Genomic DNA, 19,252 nt, shown 5'->3' on the forward strand with positions numbered 1-19,252 from the left:
CTTTAAAAGACCAGATACTGAGATGAGAGGCACTGGAGCTGAAAGGCCATGAAATGACCTATGCAAAGCAAGAAGCCATTCAAGTGAAATTAGACAGGGTGCCTGGAGGTTAGGAAGCTACAATTTGGGACAAGCAATACAAGAATTTCACGGAAATGTCTAGGTCCCACACACGTCACCAGTATCAGCATTAGGTCAAGCAATAGGAGTGGCTGGCAGATCATCCATACAACAGTAACTTTCCTGATATTCCCAGGAACATAAAAGTTTCCAGGAAGCTTTTGTGAACCATCTCTACTAATGTGGCTAATAATGCTCAGGAGCTGTTCCACAGGATGGATGTGGTGAGCTGCCCATCCTCAGTTGCCATGTCCCCATTACCAACAGTGCAATGAAGTCTAGATCCTAATGCAATCACTGGGTATTTGGTCACTCCCTTAAGAGGGACTGGGAGTTCTCTCTCCTCCTCCTCCTCCTAGTTCCTGTTTTCCAAAGAAACATCTGATTGTGAACTGCAAAGGGTTAAATATACCCTGGGTTTTGATATGGGTTTTGAGGAAAGAGAACTTCACTGCAGCTACTTAAAGTGAAACTTAATGCTGATGTTAACAGAACTTGGAAGTCATTAACAAGGCCAACAAACTGTGACAGTTTGGATTAAGGGGGCTTTAATAAAGAGCAAGATTTTCAGTATCTCTTTGGAACAGACACAGTGGAGTCATTCATCATGGAAACCAAATTTGAACTGATGCATTCAGAGAAATGGGAGGACCATCCAACTGCAAACCAGCCACAGGAAGGGAAGAGCAGTAGAGCACTAGCATAAAGTCAGAGATAATTCTCTGTTACCTGCAGAGGCATAATAAATTAATATACCTGTGAATTATAAAGGCTCCTGAAGTGCCAACTAAACAGGTATGTCTGTAATGTAGAACAGAATTTCCTTTACCATGCACATTGAATCTATTTACCACAAGGATCTCAAATGAAAAGATCTAGTGAAAGCTACTGAAAAACAGACTTGGTTTCTGTACAAGATTAATTTCTTCTCTCTCAAACTGCCTGAAATAGATAGTTCTAGCGAGAAACTAGAGTTTCTCAATCTAGTGAGTGAGAAAATCAGGATGCAAAATGAACTGCTTGTTTAGAAAAAGTCCATCCCACCTCTGGATAAAATGAGAAGAATTCCTTCATTTGAAAAAACACAGTTTTCCTTTGTGTGCCTTACCTGAGGGCAGAGAGCAGTGTGTTTTGAAGGTCTTGTGACTGTACAAGCCCTGTTAATCAGAGCCACTGCTCACAAGATTGTGATCCTCTGGTCTTTAGTCTACATTTCCTTGTGGCATGCTTTATTTGTTTGTTTATAAGCCAGCTCTGAACCCTATTTTCTCCTTCAGTTTGAGAGCCACTGGCTTCTCATGTATCTGTCCCCATGAAAGAAAAAGAGGAAGAGCATACAGCTCTATCAAGGAAAGGAGAAGATCTTGAGAGCTGTTTATCTGCAGAGGATCAGTTTTGCAAGACAGGACGGGTTGATTAACACTGCACTGTCAGCAGCCTGCTTACCTTGGCAATATCATACATGACAGAGACTTTAAATTCCCAATCCATGAACGTGCCATCAGGGTAGGAGATTTTATCATTTAAAACATCCTGTCAAAAGAAGAAAAGAATAATTCTAATCTACTTCAGGGAAAAAACAGAAGATGGGATATGAGTACCTGATTTGCACAGCCTTTCAACCAGCAGCTGAAAGAGGTAGCCCATTATTTTTGATAGGGAGTGCATGCAGTAAAGCAGGATATGTGCACTAGAGCAGGAGCTGAGCCAGAAAACAGGGAATATTAAATATATTTCAGATTTACACAGGTACTAGGAAGTTGAAGACTCCAGAAATGAAGTTTTGTGTAAATAAGGCTCAATTGTGAATTTCTCGTAAAGCTGAGCCTTTAATAAAGCCAAATATCTGAGACAGAAATAGGCAAGGCATGCAAGACAAAGAGAGAGGAACTTCAGTGTTTTGTGCTCACAATCCATTTTCTACCAATTTATCCATGGCCTTATTAGATCAAAGTAGACTGTTCCTTCATCTTAAAGTGTCAATCATTTACAGTTCTTCCAGCCACTGTGATTTCTGTTGCTAAAAGTAAACATCTATGAGCATGCCAGTTTACAAGAAAAGAGCTAGAGATAGAGCTCTTATTTTGCTGCTGTGTGTTTGTTCCAGAGACCCCTGCTACTGATGAGAGTCTTTGTATGAACTCAGAAGCACAGACAATGTGTGCCTGCAGAAGAGCTGACACTGTTATTTCTTGATGATTAGCACTGGAATAATCTTTCCATAACTTTTGCCAGTCATCAATATATGATTTCTTTTTATAAACAAAAATTTAGGGCTGTTGTCCCTTGCAGCACAGGATTTGCCATACTCCAGGCTCAAACTCTTTGTCCCTTGTTAATACAGAATATATTCTTCTCTCTACCCTTTCATGCCCTGGGGGAACTGTGGGGTCCACAAGGGCATCAGCAGAGACAACACTTTGAAAATAAGGAAAATGTTGTATCCCCCAGTAGGGGACACAGTACAAATACTGGCTGCTGCCTGGCCAGAGCTCTCCCTGTGCTTTTCCTTGCTTTCACCTCACTTCATCCTCTGGCCACTGAGAACCACTGAAGTGGTGGCAGCTGCAGGAGCACCTGGGGAAACCTGGAGAGAACTGAGCAAGGCAGAAGAAATTCCAAGTGAGAAACCTGTTGCCACTTGCTCAGTCTATGGCTGCTGCATGAAGGCCAGAGGCATAGAGAATGGGAATTTTTTTCCTTTCTTTTAAATGTTATAATCTGGGGGTAGAAGGAGACCTGCAAAAGTCTTTACCCGCAGAGAACCTCTTTCGCAGTACTCAATCACTCCAAAGATCATGGCGTCTATCTTCACAGTGCCATAGAACTTGGTCAGGTTGTAATAATCAATCTGCAGGAGCTAGAGCAGAAACATTACAGCTGGTTTGAAAAGCAATCATTGTAGGCACAGAAACCCAAGTCAAGAATACTTGTGTGCTGTGGCTTTTTATCTCAGGCCCTGATAAGATGCATGAGTTTCCTTTAAACCAATGTGTACAAAGGCACTGAGCACACTTTGAAGACATCTGTCATTCCAGAGCCTTCTGGATATTACAAGGAGCTGAGAGGGGCTGCTGTTTGGATACTGCATTTCCAGAGCACATTATTGCCTCTCTACCCAAACCTCCCAGTTGACCAAAATTTCCATTATAAGTGACAGAATGTTGTGAATCAGTCAGTAAATAAGCAAGTAATAAAAATTTAACGATGCTGCACGGCTTTATGGACTTTGTCCATTTACATAGACAACTGTAGTTTACCTTGAGATACTTTGAGAGCTTATTGAATTCACAGTAGAGCTGTGTTACATAAAAAGAAAAACCATTCATTCAAAAAAAGCAGCAGTGCTGAAGCCAAATTCATCTCCTATATTGGAAGAATCTGTATGCACAAGTCAGCAGAGAGTTATTTAGGCAAAAGCTGCACTTGGCACTCAACAATAAGATTTAACTACAACATTCCTCTACTAATGAATTGACATCATTTGAGCAAAAAGAGTGCATTGCCTTTTAGTATCAGATATAAAAATGTATTTAGCAAGGCCAAATGACAGAGCCTGAGTTACTTCACTCATCCCTAGCTTCACTGGCATACAATTCAGACAAAGAGAAAGTTCATCAAGCAATATCCTTTGAGGAACTCTTTACCCATCCACCTCACAAATATGCACAAGCATGTGGCCACTGGAGTTGACAGTAGCAAGCAATGATTTCACTCACAGGCTCCATCCCACCCTTGCACTGTCCAGTTACCTTGTTCAGTTCTATTTTTTGCTTCTCTGAGAAATTACCATCACTGTTTTTGAGATCCTTTAGGATCACCACCTGAAGAAAAAATACCGGGGCAGAGGGGGAGGAAATCATCGGTTTAGCACCACAGTAATTCATTCATCTTTTCCAGTACATGTCCATACAAAGAAATACTTCAGAAACATTTGCCTACTGCTTTGTTGTTGGAATATCAGTGAATCATCTAATAAGTAACAGGGCTGTATTTCCTTCCAAAGATTTCCCAGGTAGATAGGAACTATTTAAAACTGCTGATGATGCAGATTTTTAACACAACATAAATATACCTCCTTCAGGTAGATAGCTCTACCGAATGTACAAAAGCTGCCATGTAAAAGGCCTGTCCTCCATTAATCTGTTCATCTCTTCAGCACCAAAATATATCTGAGTTCTGATCCTTCTCTTTCTATTTCTGCACTTCTGGACTAGGCTAGGGGTTCATGGAGCCTAATATATTGTCTTCCATCAGTAAGCAAAATGCATAATGCCTGCTAGAGAATAAATGGCTTATTCTTTCCATAAGATCAAGCCATTTTGCAAGATCAAGGGAAATGGAATTGTTTCTGATGAGAAATGACCTCCTCCCAGGAAGACCCCTTCTAAACCAAAGAAGTGAGCATGGACACTGCAGTCAGGTTACCTTCTTGTCATATTTGCCTTGGCGCAGTCTCTGGGTGGTGTCACGTCTCTTATCTTCGTCGATCTGAGAACAAAGAAGAATAATTAACTTGCAATTATCACCTACTCCCCACTTGCCAGGTCCGGAGAGATAAGCAATGTCAGTGTGTGCCAGAGAGAAGCATAACCCCCTCTCTAGGGAGGGCCACTACATGCCACAGAAAGTGCAGGACATCCATGCCACTCCCTTGGCTACCAGGGCCTCCACCTGCTGCTTTCATGCTCTTGGGCGTTACATAGGAAATCACTTGTAACAGGAAGAGACTGGGAATTAATACCCAGCCTATTCCCACATCACAAAATGAGCTTTACTGCTGGGCAAGAGATATATTTTATTAGGGAGAGAAAGATAGGGAATAATGCTTCCTTTTTTCTTCAGTATAGCAAATGAGGGTTAAAGAACTTTAACAGATTCTACCTGAGCCTGCATTGTAGTCAGAGCATGCCAACACCCCATCATCAGTGATCTTTAGAAGACAGAATACAAGACCCAGCTTTGGGCATCATGCTTCTCTTACCTTCAAACTGACATGACTTGTCTCACTGGTCTCCAGAGGCAAGATTTCCTCAGGTGGTATATGGGACCATTTCTTCCACCGGCGCTCATTATCCCTCCTGTACTTCCTGCAAAACAAGGGAACAGAATATCCTCCCAGTGAACTGAAACCCACAACAGGAGATTAGAACAGGGAAGCTTCTAGTGTCAGGATGACACAAGATTGGAGTGTCAGGGTGGCAGAGCTTGAGTACAAGCACTGTGGCTCCCATACAGTCTTCCAGTTTGAGGCTGCTCTAATTCTCTTAGCTTTGGGAAAGCCTAAATGCTCCTTCAGATCCATAGACCTAGCAGAAGAACAGAACAGACTTCACTAGATACATTGCCAGAGTCTCATGGTGGGGCAAAACAATTTAAAGCACAAAGGGCCATCTGGGTTTTATAGTGTTTCTTCCTCCATGCTATTGAATGTACTCTGAAGGGAGGTCACACAAACAAATGCAAGTCCTGCCATCAACACTGGATGGTAAGACCTGGTGTGACTACAATGCCAGGAGAAGAGATAAGAGATGAGATGGGGTTGTGTAGGTGTCCCTTGCATACTGCACATTTTGTAACAATTAGGGAAAAGCTCTTGGAAGAGGGAGGAGGAAACTGCTGCCTCTCTTGCAGAATTTCTCTTAGAGAAAAGCTGCAAGATGGCTAGTGCTCATCAAGTTACTTACTTGTGCAATTCCTTTCTCTATTAACAAACAAACAAAACCCTACAACAACACAGGGCTGACTGGAGAGACTGCAGAGGAATCCTAACACAGTAATGACTCCAAGTGAGAGATCCCGTGGTATGGACTGGATGAGGCACTTAGTGCCGTGGTCTAGTTGATTAGTTAGGGTTGGGTGATCAGTTGGACTTGATGATCTTGGAGGTCTCTTCCAACCTGGTTGATTCTGTGACTAATAACATAAACATTCCTTTTTCCAATATATTTTAAGGTATATATGTGTAAGAAGAGGGAGACCAATAGCTGCACTAAGAACTCTTCTTCTCGGTTCACTCTCGTAAGCTGTGCTGGATTACCAGATGCACTGCAGTTCAAACTGGTATCAGCTGGTGATTAAGTAGAAATCAACCTGAACTACAATCTACTAGGTCTACTATATATTTTTATGTATTCTTCAGGACTTTGCCTTTTTATTTAACAGTCAGAACAATGCAAGGAGTTGTGGGATAGTTCAAGCATCCTAGAACCTTGGGAGATAAAGAAGGAATCATGAGTTCTTTTGTTTTCACAGCTTCTCTTCTCTTCTTGTTAGGAGACAATCTTCAGTAGCAATTATAGTTCAGAAGTTTGCTACTGTTTCAACAGTAAAAGGGCAAATTTTAGTCTAAACTATCTTTTTTGATATTTATAAATCTCTTTTTATATTTTATATATCTCTTCTATATTTGATGCTTGGGAATATTACAGTGATCTGTATACATTAATAATGTAATCATCTAAACAGAACCTTAGATTTTATTCATCTACAAATATGGAAGGGTATAGAACCTTTTTACAACAAGACCATACCCTCTCCAGACAAATTTTTACCAGTTTTCATAGCATTTACAAATTTTACATGTTTACATCTTAGTGCTTAGATGTGGCAATATTTAGCCCTCCTGTTTCTTTAGTACAGCTGGATGCGTAAGAGTTGTAGACCTTCATCTTTGATTTTTCCCTTAGGAAAAGCTTTAGTTATCAAGGCAGAGTGGTCCACTCAAAATAAGAGACCCTGGGTATGGTGGGTTTCTAATCAAGTTTAAGAACTTCATCTTTTTGCTTAAGCCCTGATTTTCTCACTTTTTCTGAAGCTCTCTGATATATGGCAAAGAGGGATGCTGAGCTACTGAAAACAGATACACAAGTAAGACATTTTTAAAAACAAATATGAAAGAAAACCATATACTTTGGAAAGAGAGTGGCATTTCTTCCAGCAACTGGAGACATCACTGATTTCTAGTTCTGTTTGTTCCATCATGATAAAGCGTTATCATGTTTTATCATGATGTTTTGACTCCTACAGTGACTCAAGACAAATGCCTCCTTCCAGATTGAACTTTTATGTCACCTAGAGGTTAAAGAAACATAAATGAACCCCAAGTAAGCTAAAGATTTATAGGAAAGTGGATAAGGTCTGAAGACTGCTCTGAGTCATATCTCTCTGTGTATAGCTAGGAATCAGAGCTTTTTAGCAGATGCAAAATCTCTGAGCCTTGCTGCATCTTCTCTCTTTGATTATTAACCTGACATAACAATGCTATGGATGCAAACACAACTTGGCATCTACAAAAGAGTTCATTCTGAGGGCAGCCACCCAGGTATGTAAGATAAGCTAATGAAAGGCTCTTCAAGGAGAAATTAAAGACATTGCCCTAGGAGGAAAACTGTTCAAGGAGTAACAGAAGGGGTTGGTACCTTAGAACCAGCAAAGAGATGATCAGAACCAGAATCACAATTCCCGTGAGTGTGAAAACAGCAATAGTCAAGATGTGTGGGCCTGCAGAAAAGAAAAACTGAAAAATAAGCAACTTGACAGAGGATGTTGAAAAACAACATTTGAGAAAGCAAACCAAAGCCTGTCTTGGGTCAGTTCTTGGAGCTCAGGGGTACTGGGAAGGAAATTTGCAGACACCAACTTCCTTAGAAGATCAGCAGGCCACTAGTGCAGAGCTTCATTTGGTGGCCACACATCTAGAGTATACCTACTCTACTGAGCAACTGTGTCAGGCAAAGAAGGCAGAGGAGAATCTAATTTTGCAGAGTAAAGCTATTCAGTCTTACTGAGGCTAATGCACCTCTGCCTGTGCCCAGAAACAGAAATGAAGGCACACAAAAAAACATCAAAGTGTAGCAATTAATAAATAAATCAAGGCAACATGACACACAATAGCTGCCTTCAGAATCAGGCTGTAAATGAGCAGGGGTTTTCAACCTACCAATGTAAGTCTCTGCATCTGGCATAGGAAATCCTCTGGATATTGAACCCAGCTTTCTAGCTTTGATTTTTCGGTGTATCATGCCTTCCCTTCTCCTTTCTGTGTGTTCATCTTAGCATCAGTCCCAGGGCCTCCTAATAACTTAATGATCTCCATCAAAAACTGTCAGTACTGTTTCCCTCTGCCAAGGAAGGGCATGAAGTCACCACTATAAAACTACAGAGACATGAAGATGTGCAAAGCCATTTCGTAGAAATTCTCTAAAACTTCAGGTTTGTGAATCGTGGCTTGCAGCTCAGCGAGCCTCAGGTTGTCGTTTCCCGGGGAAGCTCTGTGGGAACCACAATTTCCCGTTCCTGAGTCTCTGCTGACACCTCCTGGCTCTCAGCATTACAACGTGCGAACGGACAGTGCATCACAGTTTTCAGGTCCTTTGGAGCCAGCAGTGCTTGTGCATTGAAAGCCAACCTTACCCACACTCAGAGTGAGGGTTAAATCGATTATTTAAATTTTGGCTGTAAAAGTTGCCCTTTGGATAATATATTTCTTTAGAATCACACTGAAGAAAGTTGGGTTTTGGTGTTGTTTTTTTTCTTTTTTAATGTGAAAACAAAAAAAATTGCTGTGGGAGGTAGTTTTACTTTGGTTTGGTATAATCTGACCCAAAAGTCAGGCCTTCATTAAGCACTGAATGTTAAGCTACTGATTTGTAGACATGGGCTTTCTGCAGTTCCCACTTTTGTTTTGCCCTGGTGCAGCATTTTCAAACAAGGACATACTGAAGGGAGGAATGAGAGCTTCATCAGAGATACAAAAGGAAAGCTTCACTGAACTCTCTCTGCTTTTCCCAGAGCTGTCTAACTGGAGTCTCAACAATACTAATGGCGGCTCCCATGGGTCCCTGACAATGAACTCCTACTTCCCTGATAAAGGGAGGCTCTAATTTGGAGCTCTATGATTTACTTCTCCAAGAAATAAAAAAATGTTTGAATCCATGTACCACTTTACTGTGAATGGACTCCTAGCAGGAGGTATTTGCTTCTCTGGTTGCTGCTTTGCCTGTTCCCTAAGCAGTACATAGAAACAATGGAGGCCTTAGTGGATACCTTTATCACTGGCACCTCTGGACGTCATAACCAGTCACAGGAATGACTCAGGTGAATGCAAACCCACTGTGCACTAACCCTTGCAACCACTGCCACTGCAATAATTTTTATCCTGCATATGCCTTTCCATTGCCAGTTCCCATGTGGCATCAGCCTAAACTGGGGAAACAATCCCAGGGGGCTCATCCAGTCTATCCAAGAGTCACCAAACAATAAAAAGAAAAGGAGATGTTAATTTCTGGGGTTTCACATGTGAAGTTTGGGTGTAAACAGAGCAATATCTGAGTTTCCTACTATCTTTCTGCCATAGGCTGGATGTTAGGAAGAAGTTCTTCACAGAAAGAGTGATTGGCCATTGGAATGTGCTGCCCAGGGAGGTGGTGGAGTCACCATCATTGGAGGTGTTTAAAAGGAGACTGGATGAGGCACTTGGTGCCATAGTTTAGTTGATTAGATAGTGTTGGGTGATAGGTTGGACTTGATGATCTCAAAGGTCTTTTCCAACCTGGTTAATTCTATTCTAGTCTATTCTATTCAAGACACAGCTCTTCTAAGACACCCCTCCAGAGAAGCATCCTGAATCTGCACAGTGCTGTCTCCTCTCCCCAGCTCCCTATGACAAGGGGCAAGCAGAAGCCACCATGCTGCATCAGCAATACAGAAATGTAGAGTCAGATAACTCATTTTAGTCTTAACTCTGCTGCCTTTTCTGAACACTTCTTCAAGTAATATACATCACCACCACCTTCTAGTGAAGGTTATGTGTTCAGGGGTGACCTCTTCCAAAACACACTAGGACCCCACAGTCACCGGTACAGTATGGACTCTACCAGAGACTTTGTAGAGTTTAAACAGAAATGCAGATTTGGAGCTGGTCTGGATGCAAAAGACATGGGGGGACTGGGGCAGGGGGATAAAAGATGGTCTTCTGCTCCCAGCTCCTGGTATCATTGGCTGAGGGCAGCATGAAGGTAGTGTGCTGGTCTGTGCAGTAGGTGGACCTTAGGATTGTGTGACTTATCTCTGAAGAAGAAGCAGGTTTAATGGTGTCTCACCAGCGCCTGGAATATCACTGGGCAGCTTGTGGTTCTTCCAGATAAAATCCGGGCTTGTAGCCGCCTTGAATGTCTCATTGTTTTGAGTGTTGAAATACAGAAGAGTTCCAAACTATAAGTGTAGGAGGGAAGAAACAGTCAGCAGCTGTGCTCTCCCTCTTTTGTTCCTCGCTTCAAGCTACCCTTAATGAATGTATTGCCCAAACTGAAAGTAATTTTTGCTCTTTCTGCTACAGTGGTGCATTCCTCAGCTTAGCCATATGTTTGGCTGCCATTTTCTTCCTCATTCCTTCCCTGTCTCTGAAAAGAAATGTATCAGTCCCACAAAACACCAGCTGCACTTCTCCTACTGAATCACCAGATGACATCAATCCCATTAATCTCCAGCACACCTCTCATGACCCCCCTCCCAGCATGCACAGCATGCCTTGGCACACCACCACTTCTGCTGCAGTTACTTTCATCATTCTTATACAATAGTAGAGGGCATTTTGTTTCTCCTTTCATATATAAGGTCGAGCAGTTGCTCCCTGGACGTACGTACATGATTTGCAGTCTGTGACGTGAACAGCAAGGTCATATTGGTATCAATGTCTCCAAACTGATCTAGAGTCACAGGACCCAGTACCCCTGCAGACACAAGGAATTAGTCAGAGGGCTTGTGTTCTCAGAAACACAAATATGTGGAATAAAGGATTTCTGATGCTCAGGATATTTTTCCTCCTCATGCACCTGTCAGAATACACATTGGCTGAGCGTGCTGCTGCTTCTCCCTTAATAGCACACTCCCTTTTTTCTACAAAACCCAATAAAAAGTGTTAAAACTGGCTGCACCGAAGAGGAAAGTCTCCCTCTAGCTATAGAAAAATGTATTTGTCATGTCTCTTCAGCACACCAAGAATGTCAAAGTAACCTCCCTTGAAAGGACCATTTTAGGAGTGAGAAGGGAAATGGCCTGTTTCCACCTGCAGTTTCAATCTATCAGCAAGAAAGGAAATGCAGAGATACTTTCATTGCTCTTAGTCTTTCGAGAAGGGGGAAGAAAAAGAACAAAGTTGTTCTTTCCTTCAACCTCCCGCCTCTGTATGTCAGCAAACGTGCAGACTGAAAAATTGCCTCTGTAGCACATTCCAAGGATTTTAAGGTGGAACTTCCTAAGTCCCTCAGCAGGGCTTGACTTTGTTGTCATAAAGCCAGCCAGGACTGTGCAGGGTTTTTACCTTCAAAAGTGATATTTCGGAATTCATCGATGAGACTGAGAGATGACACTGGCTTCTGGAAGAGGATGTAATTCTTCAGAACATGTCCAAACAGCAAGACTGCATTATAATAGCCAACAACAAAGTCCTCTTCCATCTAGAGCAAGAGGAAAACAAATAAAGCAGCAGTTTGAAAGTTCATGTTTCTGCCTGGTGGTCTCCATTTGGCAAAAAAAAAACCAGCATGGAAGACTGGAGTCTGCTGAACTCTGAGCGAGTAGGTGGGCAATGCCACATCAGCACTCCTGCTTGGGAAAACAGAGGCAAACAAAACAGATTTTTGGTATCTGAAAGCAGGGAGGTCTTAAAAACTTAAAAGACACCAATGTAAAGTTCTGGCATTGCTGATCCTGATGCAGAGGATTCAAAATTTGCACATTGCAAGTTCGGGGGGACCCAAAGCCCCCTTTTTTGGAGTTTCTGTGCAGACAATGCGTTATGGTGCCAGCAAGTCTGGGCTTCCAGATGGCCACAGCTCAGGGGCAAGGAGCTGTGCCAGAATTTTCATCAGTCTGCCACAGAGCTGGTACCCAAGAATCATTGAGCTCAGACTGGGGGATCTGGAAGCTCTCTAATTCCAGCCAGAAAGCTTCGGGCTGCCTGCTGGAGAGCTGGAGCTGAAAGCCACAAATCCTGGAAGGAACTCTACGTGTAGAGTCTGTTTCCTGGGCAGATGGCAGGAGTATCAGTTTCACTAAGCAGATACAGGGTTTGCACAGTTTCTGCTTTTCAGGAAATTTTTAACAGTATGTATTCCCCACTCCCCCCCAGACGCCCCCCAAAAAAGAATAATCCTGTTTTTGAAGTTTAAACAGAAAGCTCCTGGATAGAAACAGAATGGTTGCCACCCCTTCTACATATCTGCACACAGAAATCAGTCAGCAATTATCAGTTCTCAACTTTCCACAGTCCCATCTCGGTTACACCTACAGATCTTCTTCAGGGATGCCTTGCAGCTGCATGTAAGATGGTAGCCACACAGAGGTGGAGTCAGAAGGCCATGCACCTATAAGTGTCCCTCACACCCCACGAACATAACACTTGCAGACCACATTAAAAGCTTGAGTTCAACCTCACAAAGCAGGAATATGAGAGCCTGCATGTTTGCCTTATGGTATTCTGTTTTCCCATCATTATAGTAAAACAAAATGTCATCCTGCAATGATGTATAGAAAACATCAGCATAGAAGCATGATGAGGGATGTCTGCAGCTGCATTTTTAGTTATCATTTCCTAGTGTACAAATATGAATTAATTGAATGCAATAACCAGCTATAAAATGGCGTGGTTACCAGGATGGAGTCATCAATCTTTATGGTATTCATGGTTTCTTGAGCTGGTGGCAGAGTCAGGACAAGTACATTCTTCATGTAATTGGCTGAGATGTTGTTCTTGAAGTACATGTTACTGCAAAGCAAAGCACAAGAGCCCCAAGAACAATCAGCAACAAGGGCAGTGGTAAACATGAATCATTCTCCTCTACCCAGTGGCACTGTTTTTTAACAGGTTTAAACTCTAGTTCTAGAAGTAATATTTCACTGTTGACAAAGCTCTCTCTGTTACTCATTCCATGAAGCCAGCTTCTTTGTTTAACTCCACTAAAAGGCAATATCAAAGAGAGAGATCTGGCAATCTAAAACTCTAAGGTTGCAGTGAATTATTGTTACTATTCTAACTGTTTGGTTTCTGTCCTGTTTATTTCCTCTTCCATCAAGCAGGAGTTTATATATCTTAAAAAAATATTTGTAGTTTCCTCAGGTTATTGTGTGGTTTCTGACCTGTTCTTCACTCTTTTGCATGTTCCTCTGATTTTGATAGAATTGGTCACAGCAAGATTTGCACTAAAAGCATTTAACAGAAGGGTATGGAACAGTTGGAGATGTGCAGAAAGCAGATTAGTGATTTGGTTCATTCAGTGAGCAAGGGAAATCGAATGAAACTCTTGGTTTCATCAGCCTGACAGTCTATCTGGAAGTGCTTTGCAGACTGGCAATAACTGGATTCACATGTTAGAGAGGAATTTAGCAAGAGTGTCAAGTGGCAGCATCTGTTACTGCTATAGATAGCATAAGAACCTTCTCTCATTTTTCATGGTTAACCATCCTTTCCTTTTTTTTCAGTCAATACTGTATTATTGGAGGCCACAGGCTTCAGTCCATGACCATCACATGGTATCCTAACACTAGAGCCCTGTCCCTGCCTTCATTGCACTTTTCACCCTGAGCAATTTCAAAGTGTTTTTCATTCATGCTTGGAATGAGCCAGCCAGGTAAAGAGGAGTATTCAGCAGTCCTCAGCATCCTACCTTCCCTGAGGGAGACTTAAACACTGTGTGTTGTGGCTGCCAGAGGGCTCAGAGCTGAAGAAAATTTAAAGCCAGTGCTTTGTCTGAGGGACTTGACTCCTGGAGATTCAAGAGACCTTGCCTGCTGTCTTCTCCTACATCTTGAGTTAGTTTGAAACTAACATGCCTGTGTTTTGTTTCTATTTTAAGAAGAACATGATCTGAGATGCTTGTGTACTTGGCACTGGTTAGGCCACACTTCAAATACTGTGTTCAGTTTTGGGCCACTCACTACGAGAAAGAGCATGCCCAGAAAAGGGCCACAAAGTTGGTGAAGGGTCTAGAGAACAGGTCTGATGAGGGACAGCTGAGGGAACTGGGATGGTTCCGTTTGGAGAAGAGGAGGCTGAGGGGAGACGTCATTGCTCTCTACAATTCCCTGAAAGGAGGTTGCAGTGAGGTGGGTGTTGGTCTCTTCTCTTTCTAGTATCAGGTGCTGGAACAAAATAAATGGACTGAAATTGCATGAGGAGAAGTTTAAATTGGATATTAGGAAAAAATTCTTTATAGAAGGAGTGGTCAGGCATTGAAATAGGTTGCCCAGGGAGGTGGTGAAGTCACCATCAAGGAACATGTGGACATGGCACTTTGGGACATGGTTTAATGGCCATGGTGGTGTTAGGTCAGCAGTTGGACTTGATGATCTTAGAAGTCTTTTCCAACCAAAATAATTCTCTGATTTGAGATATTCAGCAAAATCAAGGGTGTGTAGCACATTAAAGGAGGGCAGCATATAAGATAGGTTGAGGCAGCTAGGTATTTCAGAAGGATGCCTATCACAGTAGAGAAGCCCCTAATCACCCTCACCTATTCTGAGGCAACCATTATAAATGCAACAGCAGTAAGTAAAAGTATTCCTAAACATAGAGCCCATTGTGTGTTTGCAAAGAAACAGGAATTGTGACCATTTCTTCAGGAAAAGCAGCTGGGGATTCCTAGTGCCTGGATAAAGTGGTGGAAAGTCTAAAGCTCTAGAGGCATTTCTGACAAGTACATATGGTGAAAGTGTACAGAAGATCCTATTAGAACTTGAACCACAAGCTCCACCTTGGGCCCAAAGGCTAAATGTAATCCAAAGTCAGTAATCCGAAGTGCCTCTACCATGCCATGTCAACACCAGCTTTAGACATGAGGGTCAGGAAGTCCAACAGGCCCTAGAAGTTCATGGATTTTTTTGCTGTATCAACAGTGAAATAAGTAAGCTTGAGACATGGGCACAGACATCTGCCTTATGATCATGCATACTATTAAGTTGCCAGCACAGTTCTAAGCATGGTTTGGGTCCAGCATTCTCCCAGACTGTGACTTGCTGGGGTGACCAGAGCCATACCCAAAAAGCACTTTAGGAATCTCCACTTAGCCATATAGATGTGAGCTGTGCTGTGTCACCTAGGGCTCAGGGCCAGAGTTCAGCTCTCAGTTCCTACACACAGACAAGGCTTTGAGGCTACCATTGATAAGGCCAGTTTATACCAGTCCTCACCTATAAGCATTTTGTAGTAGTAAAGTAAAGATTAAATTGAGCAATATATATATACACACACAAACAGAGAAATGTGAAATTTTAGATATTTGTAGTTATAAAGATGTTGAAGAGATGGTTATGAAGTAGAAGAAAAAGTTGTACCACTCTTTAAAATGTAAAAAAGTAAATAAAAAGAGCCTAGGAAAATATACTGAAAGCCACATTTGCCCAATTTCCTGTTTGGGCAGAGTACAAAATGTGCAGTATCTCATATGAACAGCTCATGACCACTCTGGTTTTGGATTCTCTCATGGCTTCCTGACCAAGGATTTCATGGGATGGTTTAACCTTTCTTTGCCATTGCCTTAGAAAAATGTGATGTGAACTAAAGGGGATATTGTTGAGGACATGCCATGAATTTAACACTAAGCTGCTTAGGTACATGGCAAGACATGAGGATTGATGGTAATGGAAGACATTTTGTGAGAAAGCTTTTCTTCAACTAAATATTTCCACTCAGACTATTTCTGTTATCTCTATTGTTCAGCAAACTGCAGAGAAAAGAGGAAAAGCAAAGGTGACACTTTACTTGAAGAGATCTATCAGGATGATAACAATGTCCTTATCCACTTCTGCTGTCTCCAAGTCTTCGGTGAGGTCATTTGGAGAGCCACACATGATGATCACTACAGATTGGACGAAAAATGAAGACAGATTGGTGAAAGGTAAAGACAAAAAGAGAACATTTGTTGGCTTCTCCATTCTTGAGTAACAGGCAGTAGAGCAATACTGGGCTGAGGCACATTGCCTGCACTGTGCTGGACCCAGGCACAGAGTTACACTCTCTGTGGTAAGACTGGGTTATGTGAAGGAAAATGGTAAAAGGTGCCTCAAAACCTGCACCATTTTCTGTCTGATTGCACCAGAGCACTACCATTATCTCACTCAAATAAGCATTAGCAGTTCTGATGCAATAAGGCAACTGAATATGAACATTTCCAGGTTAAATGACATTGAAGTAATAGTTTCATTGGCTTACCTGTTACTCTCTCACTCATCCGGTCTGGTGATGCCAGGTCCTTAGTCTTAGGAGAAGATGAGGTATTTACTCACCCATTTTTTCTAGTTTAGATGGATGACTTCCAGAACAAGTACCCCTTGATGGCACAAATGAGGCCCATATATGTCTTCCTTTCAATGAGGGCCCCAAAACTGAACATATTGTTCAAAGTGTGGCCTCACCAGTGCTGAGTGCAGAGGGACAATCACTTCTCTTGTCTCACTGGCCTCACTATTCCTGATAAAGGCCAGGAGTTTGTTGGTCTTCTTGGCCACCTGAGCACACTGCTGGCTCATGCTCGAAGAGATGTCAACCAGCACTCCCATCCTGCCTCTCTGCAGAGCCTTCCTGCTTTCAAGCAGATCAATAATCCCTCCCATTTTAGTGTCACCTGCAAGCCTACTGAGGGTGCACTCAATCCCCTTGTCCAGATCATTGATAAAGATATCAAAGATAGCTTTAAAAAGATAACCCAAACAGCTTTCTGGAACCACAAGGTTCCATCATATTTTATAGAGATGAAGAGAGGAATCCAGGAACTATGTGCTGGTTTATGTTTGCATCCATGTAAAATGGTATAGCTGCATTTTTTTATCATTTCTGTGGAAGGATTATCCCTAAGGGGTAGGTCTGGTTTCCTGGGAGAAGCAGTTTACCTGCACGAGACAGTGCACCCTCAGCACCCCCTTACCATTGCTTTTCCGGTTGGGATCGTTCACAGTTTTTCTAAGCTGCTCTGGAGTCCTTAAAATGTCCTTGAACTTCAGTCTTTCAGAGAATTGTGTGATTCCAGCATCTAGTGCATTCATGTACCTGGCACAAGGGAGCACAGATACTGTTAGGAAATTGCTAACTCCTCACATTCTCCTAAATAAGCCAAAAGGTGAAATCGGCTGTTTACAGCACACGCGAGTGTCTGCAGGGTGGCATGGAACAGGTTTTTTCTGCAGTGGTAGAAGATAGAAAATCAATACAGGACATAAAAGTGTTTGGAAAGTTACTCAGAGGTATTTGAGCCTGGTTGTACAACTAATGGGCTTGGAGAATAGAATGATGTAATAAGATATTAACAATTAAGAAAGAAATCAGGGGTATGGAGAGATTACAGTAAGTGAGAGTAACTGGGAGGCAGAGCCAAAAACCTCTCCTGATTCATGACATCAGTGGTAATCCTAGAAGACAAATGTGCAGGCTCAAAGGAATAAATGAGAGCTGCAGAAAAAAAATATGAGAGAAAACCCATACATGTATTCTTCTGTGACAGAAGTAAAGTAGCAATAAAAATAGACAAAACCCTCTGCACTAAGTCAGTTAAAACTTGAAGGGGAAAAAAATGAGGACAGAAAACCAACCAAAAAAAAACACCAAACAACCCAAAACAGAAAATAAAAACCCACCACTTACAGAAGAAACAACCAAGAGAGTAAAAGATAGATGAAATACTAAGCAAAACCAGCAACTCCTAAATCCTAATCTTGCCTCAACATTTTGTGTCTGAAATAAAGTCACTGCAGAGGAAAAATGGAACAAATACCTTATTCTTCCTTTTTGTTTTGGTTTTTTTTTTTCAGGAACAGAGTCATTAACCATTAATTTACAGACACAAATGCATAATTGAGACATGCCCTGATTTTGCTGTCACTGTGGGTATTGGCTTATTTTAATACACATATGGGGAAGTCAATTAGCCCATCCAGTATGGCTTGTGCTTTAGCAAAAATAGATTGTGTTTTTAATGAGATAGTTCAAAAACCTTCAAACTGACTCTGTTAAAGCAGAAACTGATAATTCTGAACTCATTAAAAAGGCCCTGAAAAGAAGTATTGATAAAGACAAGGTAGGAAACACATGGTAAATAACTTACATGCACTGACCTCCCTGAAAGGTAGGAAATTTGCAGGATTAAAGGGATTTAACTAGTGTGTGTGTAGTGTTTTGGCAATGGTAGCTGCAAATATGGAGAAAGAGGGATTACAGTAAAAGGTAAGCAAAGTGCACTGATATTTCAAAGCATCAAAGAGAGGCAATCATTGCAATTAAATCATGTGATGAAATTGCTATCTGTACTAAAAAAGGAGGAAACAATAAAAGTCCCTAAATATCTACAAAGTAGTGAACTGGAAATAAGTTTTTAGGCCTCTTAATTAATAAAAATAGCTATTTCTGTACACAGAATATTCTCTAAGTGCATGCATATATCACTGTGGAGCCAATACAGTAATACATTTTACTTACAATTCTGCAAGTTTCTCATGTTATTAATTGGAAAGATAAATAATAGTTATTTCCATGAATTCTTGCCTGCCTTTGAGCTACATTCATAAAATTAGTAGGCCCAATTTTTGTCCCAAAATTGGAAAACTAATTCAAATGAGCATAGAAAACACTCATGTGAGCTGAAAATTAAATAAGAGTCAATAATAGAAGAGTAATGATAAATATCAGATGATTAAAGAGCCTTCTTGACTAAAACCAGCCTTTGATTTTAGGCCAGCAGAACACCCAGCATTCTTGAGAATCAAGCAGAGGCTGATGTTTCAGGTTACAAAGTGAAAACTGTCTCCTTTGATCCAAGCTGGTGAGAGCATAGCAATCATTGGGGGTTATTTTGTTCAAAAAAAGATGCAGTTTGAACTTTGGGAATGTCCCTGCTTACTGCAGGGGGGTTGGACTAGATGACCTTTGGAAGTCCCTTCCAACCCAAACCATTCTGTGATTCTATGATAATGTTTTGGAGCAACAATAACACCCACAGACTGAAGCCATTAATGTGGAGAAACATTACAAGAGTTTGCTAAGACCTCTGACCTAAAAAGTCATCTATGAAGAGCTGGATGGAGGTGCCTCTCATGTCACAGTGTTAACATCAAGGATGCAATAAACAGGTATTTCTGCTAAGGA

At 41.6% G+C, this 19,252-nt stretch overlaps 1 protein-coding gene across 1 annotated transcript in view; it reads right to left on the bottom strand.

Moving 5' to 3' along the window:
* The window catches only part of GUCY2C (guanylate cyclase 2C), a 49,659-nt gene that overhangs the window by 27,031 nt on the left and 3,376 nt on the right, over positions 1 to 19,252 (bottom strand). Inside the window, exons 5-16 of the mRNA XM_009902436.2 lie at positions 17,043 to 17,164; positions 15,881 to 15,977; positions 12,775 to 12,889; positions 11,444 to 11,579; positions 10,768 to 10,853; positions 10,224 to 10,335; positions 7,542 to 7,623; positions 5,105 to 5,210; positions 4,549 to 4,611; positions 3,873 to 3,944; positions 2,876 to 2,980; positions 1,567 to 1,653 (exon numbers count right to left, since the gene is read on the bottom strand). Of these exons, the coding sequence (XP_009900738.1) occupies positions 1,567 to 1,653; positions 2,876 to 2,980; positions 3,873 to 3,944; positions 4,549 to 4,611; positions 5,105 to 5,210; positions 7,542 to 7,623; positions 10,224 to 10,335; positions 10,768 to 10,853; positions 11,444 to 11,579; positions 12,775 to 12,889; positions 15,881 to 15,977; positions 17,043 to 17,164 (1,183 nt within the window). The remainder of the gene's footprint in view (positions 1 to 1,566; positions 1,654 to 2,875; positions 2,981 to 3,872; positions 3,945 to 4,548; positions 4,612 to 5,104; positions 5,211 to 7,541; positions 7,624 to 10,223; positions 10,336 to 10,767; positions 10,854 to 11,443; positions 11,580 to 12,774; positions 12,890 to 15,880; positions 15,978 to 17,042; positions 17,165 to 19,252) is intronic.

This window comes from Dryobates pubescens, chromosome 15, assembly GCF_014839835.1.
Source record: "Dryobates pubescens isolate bDryPub1 chromosome 15, bDryPub1.pri, whole genome shotgun sequence".
Classification (NCBI taxonomy): Eukaryota; Metazoa; Chordata; class Aves; order Piciformes; family Picidae; genus Dryobates; species Dryobates pubescens.